Source organism: Giraffa tippelskirchi, chromosome 3, assembly GCF_054371585.1.
Source record: "Giraffa tippelskirchi isolate mGirTip1 chromosome 3, T2T-mGirTip1v1.2.pri, whole genome shotgun sequence".
Classification (NCBI taxonomy): domain Eukaryota; kingdom Metazoa; phylum Chordata; class Mammalia; order Artiodactyla; family Giraffidae; genus Giraffa; species Giraffa tippelskirchi.
The window spans coordinates 49,427,013-49,436,171 of record NC_137277.1 but is presented as its reverse complement, the minus strand read 5'-3'; the positions used below and the strand labels follow the sequence as shown (position 1 = coordinate 49,436,171).

The 9,159-nt window shown below is 54.4% G+C and overlaps 1 protein-coding gene across 5 annotated transcripts in view; it reads right to left on the bottom strand.

Moving 5' to 3' along the window:
* Positions 1–420: 420 nt before the first annotated feature.
* ACACA (acetyl-CoA carboxylase alpha) overlaps positions 421–9,159 on the bottom strand; it is a 277,322-nt gene continuing 268,583 nt past the window's right edge. For all 5 annotated transcript variants that reach the window (XM_081584563.1, XM_081584561.1, XM_081584562.1 and 2 more), the window contains 2 exons: positions 4,014–4,150; positions 421–2,188 (listed from right to left, as the gene is read on the bottom strand). In XM_081584563.1, the coding sequence (XP_081440689.1) occupies positions 2,065–2,188; positions 4,014–4,150 (261 nt within the window). In that variant the 3' untranslated portion in view covers positions 421–2,064. The remainder of the gene's footprint in view (positions 2,189–4,013; positions 4,151–9,159) is intronic.

Genomic DNA, 9,159 nt, shown 5'->3' with positions numbered 1-9,159 from the left:
CGCGCGTGTAGTGCAGCCTCCGTGTGTAGTGGCAGCCTCGCGCATGTACTGCAGCCTCCGTGTGTAGTGGCAGCCTCGCGCGTGTAGTGCAGCCTCCGTGTGTAGTGGCAGCCTCGCGCGTGTAGTGCAGCCTCCGTGTGTAGTGGCAGCCTCGCGCATGTACTGCAGCCTCCGTGTGTAGTGGCAGCCTCGCGCATGTAGTCGCAGCCTCACATGTGAAACAGGCTGTCTCTTCCTGACTTGTCCTTAGACAAGAGCCCTGTCCAGGTAAAGACCTGAAGTGGGGGCTCTGGGGATGGGGGAGTGGGCATCACTGAATTCCCGAGACGAAGCGTTCATTTACTGTGTCACGGTTTGGTGGTGGGTGGGGGGTAGTAAACGAGTGTCACCCACCCAGCCCCTGAAGAAATGCCAGGCAAGCACAGGACCTCACACCACCTGTAGGTGTGTGGAATTTTATTTATTGTAGAAAAGTGTAGAGGAATAATCTGGTCAAAGATGGATCCAATTCTTACTGGATAAGCAAATAGCAGCCACAGTGGACATTCTTCCTGGCCCGAACACTGTTCCCCACCTTCTCCTGCCCTTCCTGGCCAGGATGGCACTGAACCCCCGCAGCAGGGCCGCCAGGCTGAGGCTCCGGGGCCAGACGGCCATACCTCCGGCCCCACGGTGCCCGTCTGCACAGGTGGTTCCCAGGGACGGGGAGAGGGGCTGTCAAATTGTGCGTGAACTGGAGGGTTAAGGCTCAAAACTGGAGCAAGTACGAAAGTGTTCATACCCCTGCTTCTCAGCCATCTTAGTGAGTTCCTCCTTGGTCACCAGCGACAAATGCAATTAGCTGCGCTGCAGGAACCGGATGCTAGCCCAGCCCTGCTCACCTGCCACTGTTGCTTTAGGAACACCAGCGGGGGAGTTGGGAAGCTCTTTCCTTGAATAAACTGGTGGTTGAAAATAAACTCTCCATTGCCCGTGAGCAGGCCCCTGACGCTGGCTGGGGAGGGGCCCATGAGCCCGGAAGACAGCAGCACCATGAGGGGGTTGAAGATAACCTTAAGGTCACGTGGGTCCTGTGTCCGCTGGAAGCCCCCCATGGCGGGGAAGGCCGGTTCCTGGAGCCGAGGGCGCTGATGTCAGCGGGGCACCTTTCCACGGCTGCACGCGCTGCCTGTGTGTTCAAGGAGGAGACGCGACCAAGCGAGCAGGAGTGTCAGCTGCTGGAAGGGTGGACCCGGGAACAGAGGCTGGCCCCGCAGGCAGTCCTCACCCGTGACTGTCAGAGCGCCAGGCTGGATGCTGACAGCCTTCCACGTCCTACAGGGAGAGGCTGGCCGGCCCGCCCTCGCTGCGGCTCCATGCCTGTTTTCCACCAGGGACAGGAGGGCAGCTCCCCGGCTCCTCCTCTGCCAGCTTGGACTGTGGCACCACTAGTGGGGTCCTGGGCACCTCAGCTCCAAGCGGTGGCCCCTGGGGCCACAGCAGGTCAACCTACCCGAGGTCGTTCTCAGAGAAGGGAACCCGGGCGGGGGCCCCAAAACCGACATCAGCAATTCGGTCTCTCTGCTTTCTCTGCTTCTCGGATCACGGTTTTGCCCGTCTTTAAGTCCCACGGACCTGCAGACCTCACGCTCTGATTTTCCTTCCTAAGCAGTGCCTCGGTGCGAGGAGGCCAGGTGCGGGGTGGAGAGACAGCAGTGCGAGGATTCCCCTCTCCCCGCTTCTGGTCCCGGCCCTCCTCTGCTGCCAGTGGCTGCAGGCTCACAGGGCCGGGGGCGGCCAGGACGGGAGGGTGCTCGTGGTACATGCAGTACCCGTCATTGCCTCTCAGGTGCTGGGCAGGGAGAGGGGCCTGCGGCCACAGCCAGGGTAATAAATACTGAACGGGGTGCTGTGGCCTGCCGGCCTGATGCGTCATGCGGAACCGGAGCACATCGAGGGGAAGCAAAAAGCCACTTGACTCCAGCGCTGGTCTCCAGTGCCTGCTCCTTGTGGTGGTTTCGGGTGTGACGGGCCGCTCTGGCCCTCGGCTCCAGAGGCAGGGCGGCGGTGGGCAGGAAGCTCTTCCTACGTTGACGGCGAGTCCATCGTCGAGAGGATCCGAACGACTTCTGCTCGCTGGGTGGGTGAGATGTGCTGGGTCATGTGGACGATGGAATCCATGGCGACCTCTGGGTTGGCCTGGACCAAGCTGGAAGGGGAAATCAGGGGTGGTGAGACTGAGACAGACAGCCGTGCCTGGATCAGCGGAACTTTAGAACCGCCCGAGAACCTGCTCCCAGGGTCCACCGTGGATCCGGCAGCCCCTGCCTCACCTCGTCTGTTTTCCTACTCGAGACAGGCCCCAAACAGCACGGTTGGTACCAGATGAACTGCAAACGTTCCACTATGTCAGAAAGTGTGGAAGTAACTTAAACCAAAACTGAGATTGCGGCATGTCACAAAGATAGTGGACCCTGCATGAAGCTGCTCCCACTGGCTAAACCTGGGACACGTGGGGCATCAAAAAAAGAGTTAAAATCATTGAGAAGACAGAAGACACTCACTGGTCTATACCAATAATGAATATACAATATATGGAAGTGGAGAGAGGACTTTTGCTGGCGGGAGAATTGGGGTGGTCACAGGTGACTGTGGAGCACGTGCAGGAGTTGGAACGTTATCATTTTGCAACCTCGCTGTAAAGACTGGATCAGGCATGACTCACCCCTGGGTGCTAAATGCAAGCAGAAGTTCTAATGAGCAGGAATCTGCACGGCCTGTAAGGGTCTCTCCACAGATTGGTTAGTAGGTTCGAGGAGAAAGATCAGGAGGTGGACAGTGGGGGAGTTGAGCAACAGCTTGACCAGGTGATGGAAGCTAACATGGGGACCAAGAGGTGACATCACGCGTCCTCAGATGCAGCGCCCCATGGGGCCCCACTATCACGGATGTGACATCTGGGCTGTGAATGCACAGCCTGAATCTAATCACGAGGAGACATCGGGCAAACTCAAAATGAGCCGTGGTCTACAAAGAGGGGTTTAGATAAAAAGGCATGGTGTTCAACTTATAAAAATTAATCATTTTACCATGGTTATGTCAGGGAATAGCCCTATTAGCAAAGGCATACTGAAGTATTGGGGGTAAAGGGCCATGACGGGCCATGAGAGATGTAACTTACCTTTAAATGGTTCAGAAAAAGAACCATAAATACACACATGAGTGTGCTTACTCTTTTTATATATAAAACACACACAAATGATACAGCAAATGAAGAATTGGAAGAAGGGATGGATAGTTAGGGAGTTTGGGATGGACATGTACACATGCTTTATTTAAAATGGATAACCAGCAGGGACCTCCTCATAGCACAGGAAACTCTGTTCCATGTTACGTGCCAGCGTGGAAGGGAAGGGGTCTGGGGGACCATGGACACATGTGTATGTACAGCTGAGTCCCTTTGTTGTTCTCCTGAAACTATCACAACATTGTTAACTGGCTGCACGCCAATATAAAATAAAACAGTTTAAAAAAAACTAAAAATGATACAGCAAATGAGGCAAAATGTAAATAGCAGGCATGTCTGGGTTCAGATTTGTTCTCTGTACTGTGTTTGGCTTTGCAGTTTTTCTGTAAGTGAAATTTAGTCCAAATGAAAAGTTCAGAAAAATGTCCCCTGCAGTCTCTGCCACCCAGCCCGTGGAGGAGACAGGAGCCTCTACACAGCTCCCTCTTGGCTGGGGGAGGGGAGGAGGTGGTTTCCTAGGAAACCAGGATGCGGTGGGCTTTCCTCACAGGATCTGCATCTGGAGCTAACAGCTGGGCATGGTGAACTCAGCCATCGTCACTAAGTGCTCCTGGGGACCAGCCGCTGAGCGAGAACTGTGTTCCAGGACTCCGTTCTGATCTGACCAGTGTCTCACACGGATAGGGCCGCAAAGACCGCGCCGCCTCGTCATCCCACCGTTTTTCAGACATCACTCGTTCCCCAGAAGTGAGCCCGCTTCTGCTGAGGAGCCCCCCCAGGGTCTCACCTGCGGATCTGCTTGAGGACGTAGTCTCTGCTGATGTACTTGATGTTCTCCTCGATCACCGAGCGGACGCCGTCTTCCTCTGTCAGCTGTTTCTCCAGCCACTCCACCAGATCCTTGTTGTTGTCCCAAACATAGGCCTGCGAACAGATGACGCCTGGTCAGACGCCAGGGGCCAGCCCAGGCCAGACACCCTGACTGTTCTACATCTGGGAGGGCCGCTACAGAAGTGTCCTCAGCGTAAGAGACTCATCCCCAGCTCCTCCGTGACTGCTGGCTCTGTAGGAGGCGGCGGACACAGGCCTCAGGACAGGAGCTGTCCTCGCCCTCCCTGGCCAGCTTTCTGACGTGACACGCACGCTTGGGGAACCAGCCTGGGCACCCCCAGAGGCATCCGTGCTCACACGGACGCTGGGCCGCTCTTTTGTCCCTGACTGTTTAATCAAGAGCTGAATGGGCGTGAAACACGTGCGAGACTTCCCTGGGGGTCCGATGGCTAAGACTCTGTGCTCCCAATGCAGGCAGCCCGGGTTCAATCCCTGGGTGCAGGCCACAACTCAGAGTTCGAATGCCAAAGTCAGGATCCCAAGTGCCGCAGCTAAGACCCAGGGCAGCCAAATAAACAGATAAATAAATGCTTAAAAAAGAAAGACAGCAACTTGTGCTTTTTTTGGAGCTGAGACACGATTTCTAAGCGTAAGACTCTGGTCCTGGCTGGCTGTGGAGGCCTCCGGCCTCGGGGCCCGAGGCGGCCAGAGGTGAAGGGTGTCCTGCCACAGTCGGAAACCTAAACCCCGGTTCACTGTGCGAGTTTCCCAAAGGGTCAGTGTGTCCATCGCCCCGAAAGTCTCAACACACCACCTCTCACCTCCTCCTTTCAAGATCATTTAGCCGAGCATTTCCCAGGTAGTTGACTCCATAATAATTCAGGAGTGTGTTAGAAACCTAATAGCCTTCTCCCGGCTCTCGTCTCCTCTCATTTTCTTTACAAATCATTTAGGAATCGTTTTGTTAATGGTTTCCGGAAAACCAAGTACTGCCATTAGGGCTCATTCATATTTATGTCATTTTGTTTGGGTAATTAAACACAAAGCTCGTCATTTAAAGGTGTGCTATCCTCCTCTGTTATCACTAACAGAGTCAAAGTCAGAATGACAATGAGTTTGGCGCTGCAATTTAATAGGTGGGTGCATTAGGGAGCTCGGGAGGTGGCCCAGGAAGCCTGGATACCCGCAAAGGCGCCCGCACCACAGCTGGGACGCGGGGAGCCTGCCAAGCACGGAGGGCGCGGCCTCACCACACACCGCTAGAGGCGTCAGGCGGGAGACCAGGAGCCGCGCTGTTTAGGTTCCATGCCCGGCCTTTAAAAATAAGGGTCTCATTTCAGACCCTCACGTCCCCATCTCTGCCTTGGCCGGTGAGTCTGCGGGGCTGGTTGTTTATTATATACCTTGCAGTTGACTTTCACGTTTCTAACGAGTCTTAAAGAGTCCTTCACAGTGGAACGATTAAGGAGCCCCAGGATTAAGAATCAGCGATGCGCCTTTTCTAGTTCTTTTGTCCATTTCCTTTGCTGGCCCCAAATTTGCCCATCTCTGTAATCACTGGTGAAAGGGTCAGTTCTCCTGGTCAGGGCGGTGTGGCCAGGACAGGGCGTGGCTGAGGGGAGGTCGTCCCCCCGCTCTGTGCATGAGCAGGACACTGGCACCCCGAGGCTGAATGGCAGGCGAGTATTTTGTTCCGAAAGGAGGCACCACATCACTCTCTATCGACAAGGGTGGGGGTGGCGATGGTCCCCGCGGCACGGTGGTCTTAGCATCGCATGCCAGCCCCCGTCCACCCCACTCGCGGGTGGCATGCCGACGTGCCCATCTCCACCATGGTAATTTGGACTTCTGCACATGCCCTTACTTACGAGGATTTAGGGGGAGGAAAAAAGAAAACAATACATGCTTCTTGGGTTTCAGAATGGGGGGGTAGGGAAACCTAGATTTACCCAAGAATTCCAAAGCCTTTAGTTTAGGAGAATATTTAATACTCTTATTAATCATTTTTAATCCGTTTGCTTTTAATTAAGAAACAGCATGATGCTTTCCTATCAACATATGCCAGGGAGCAGATTAATTGTGGCTTAAGATAACTCTCCTTGATTGGTGTAATGTATTAGCTAACGAGATGCCTGCTTCTAACGATGCTCAGACGCTGCACCGGCAGGCCCACTGCCCTCCAGAGAACACGGCTCTCCCATCCCCTCCTGCAGCCACAGAGTACGCTAGGTGTTCAAACACTGGAAAAGTTCCCAGATGGAATTAAAGCAACACGTCCCAAGGTTTGGAAAATGTAGGCCCCCTTATATGAATGGTTTGCTGGTCACTCAAAATATGAGTGGACGACGACCCTCAAGTCCAACCCTGGTCAAGTGTCAACTATTGTGCTGAGCGCACAGCGGCCACGGGGTCACGATCCTGGTCAACAGCGTTTTTAGCAAGAGCCAACAAACGCAGGCACTGCAGCCCCACGGGTTTTTTTATAACAGACCTGGGAGGGTTTGCTCCACTCTTGTGAGCAAGCTTCCCCTACCCAGGGCCAGGGAGCCTGCCGTTGCTCGTTTGCCCTCCCGGAAGAGAGCTGCAAGGCTCGTCACTCCACCTAGGACGGGCCGATGCTCTGCTGTCATTATTTCCCTCCTTGAAATTATGAAAACGTGGCTGATTACGCCCACTGTGGATTTCAAGCACCTGTGACATGCTGGGCTGCTCATCTCATGACAGGCCTGTGCCCGTATGTTACCTGCCTGCACTCATCCCAATCAGAAAGTTTTAATACCAGTAAAGTATCAATGATTAACAGTCACAGCAGCATGGCCTTACAGTACGTGTTCAGCAGGCACTTTAGCCGGCTGTGCATCCGTGGGTCAGTATCTCTGGCACAACTCGGCTCACTAATTGTGTGTAGTAATTAGTCTATCTTACAAAATCTAAATGACCTGTTGGGAAAGTTTCATTCCTAACGTATCAGATTGCTGTTAAGGCCTCCTTATGCGGTGGTGCAGGGCCTGGGGGTGAGCGGGCTGCGGGCTGATGGATGTGAGCCCAAAGCCCAGGCCCTGCAGATAACTCACCTTGTAAGCGGCCTGGAGACGTCTCTGCAAAGCGATTTTTTTTTTTTTTTCCTGAGGCTTTGGAGTATACTGGCAATAGCCCCGTAGGCTGGGGTGGCCTGCCGGACCTCATTTCTGTAGAGCCGCCTCAGCCCCAGCCCTGCTGCCCAGGTTCTACCTCACCTCCCCCCTTCCTGGCCCTAAATCAGAAGTTTGGTGCCCGAGACTTGTTCACGGGAAGCTTGAGGACAGTGGAAATCAGATGGCCCTATCAGTGGTGCTTCTTCCTCTACCGACGTCACGAGGGCCTCCACTGGCCATTAGTCTCATTTGGAAATCCAGAAGAAGAATGGATGTGTAGCTTCCTGGGTGGTAAGTTAGCACCGTGGCATCCTGGATCGTGGACAGATTAGGGCCAAGTCAAGGGCTTCCCTGGTGGCTCAGCGGTAAAGAATCCGCCTGTCCCCAGAAGAGTCCCCAATGCAGGGGACTCAGGTTTGTTCCCTGAGTCAGGAAGATCCCCTGGAGAAAGAACTGGCAACCCACTCCAGTGTTCCCGCCTGGGAAATGCCACGGACAGAGGAGTCTGGCGGGCTGCAGTCCATGGGGTCGCAAAGAGTTGGACACGACTGAGCGACTCAACAACAAGAAGTCAGAGAACATTGCCTGAGTGCGCTGGGCGCAGGGCTCCAGCACCGTTTTCAGCTGCGCTATTCCGGAGCCGCCTTCTAACAGGCCCTGCTGAAGGGGGGGGAACGAGCGCCAGACACAGTGCTCAGTCCTCACGATGTCGTTAAAAATGCCCCGAACCTTGTGAAATAACATCCCTACTTTACACGCGAGGAAAGGGAGGGTTAAGTACGTCCAAGCCAGCAAATGGCAAAGCGGGGATCCAGAAGGTGTTAAGATTCCAGAAAACACATCCTTCTCAATTTCTTCTACTGGAGCTTGGATGGCGGGGTGCGGCGTGGGAAGTCAGCCTGTCTGAAAAACCACACACCTTCAACTATGGATCTGAGAGTCAGGAGAGGAAATGTGCCCAGGAGACACACTTGTGCCTTGTTCTGACAGCCAGATTGAACCTAAGCTCTTGTTATTTTTTCAGGGAACTGTGGCAATGCTTCTCTTCTGCCTGCAGTGAAACTACGAACCGTAAACCCTCCTATTTCCTACAGTGGGACTGCCCCTGAGGATTCAGAGTCCCATAACTCATGGTAACAGATTCCTCTAAGGGAGACAAAAGAATTCTACTCCTCAGTTATATAACATCACGGGGTCTTCAGACTTGCTGTCTCAGAATCTCTTTTTTCAGGACGAGGATTTAGAGCAAAGAAAAGAAATTTCTATGAGAAAAAGAACCCACAGCACAGCCAACCTAAGTAACCACAGTAAGGATCACAGTGGCCAAGCCAGGCTCCAGACCTTGAGTGACAACAGCGTACAACATCCACCCCCATGTGAAGAACCGAGAGAAGGTGAGGGTTTTGAGGTGCTCACTCATTCCCCTCCGAGGCAGCCACATGGCTTTTCAACAGGGCAACATTCTCTATTCTCAAGGGCGCTGCAGATTTTATCACCTGCCTCCCACTAACCCGAGTTCTGCTGAGCCCGCAGAATCTGGAAGGAGGTTTCAAAGCCACAGGGCGGCATCGCCCCCCCCTTCCTCTCTCTGTGTCCCCCTGCCCTGAGGGCTCCGGGGGACACTGTCTTCTGTAGATGAGGGGAACGGTACATTTGGGTCCTGGAGCCTCTGGTCTCCTCCTCCTGAGCCGGGGTGTCTTCTGCACTTGACCTTCAGCCAGGAGCATGTGCACATGTGCGACTGTTCTCTCCATCGACAAGAGACAGTGTGACCTGCTTTTCTACCAGGCTGTCCCCAGGGGGCAGGAGGCTGGGGCGCCCCTGAAGGGCCTGTCGCTGGCTTCCCACTCGAAGGGGAGCCCGCCTTCCTGCACCCCTGTGCCCACCAAGGCCGTGCGCGTCCATCAATGACTAACGCAGGAGGAAGGCCCTCTCCCGGCGGCACGCGCACACTCCATTTACCTGGCC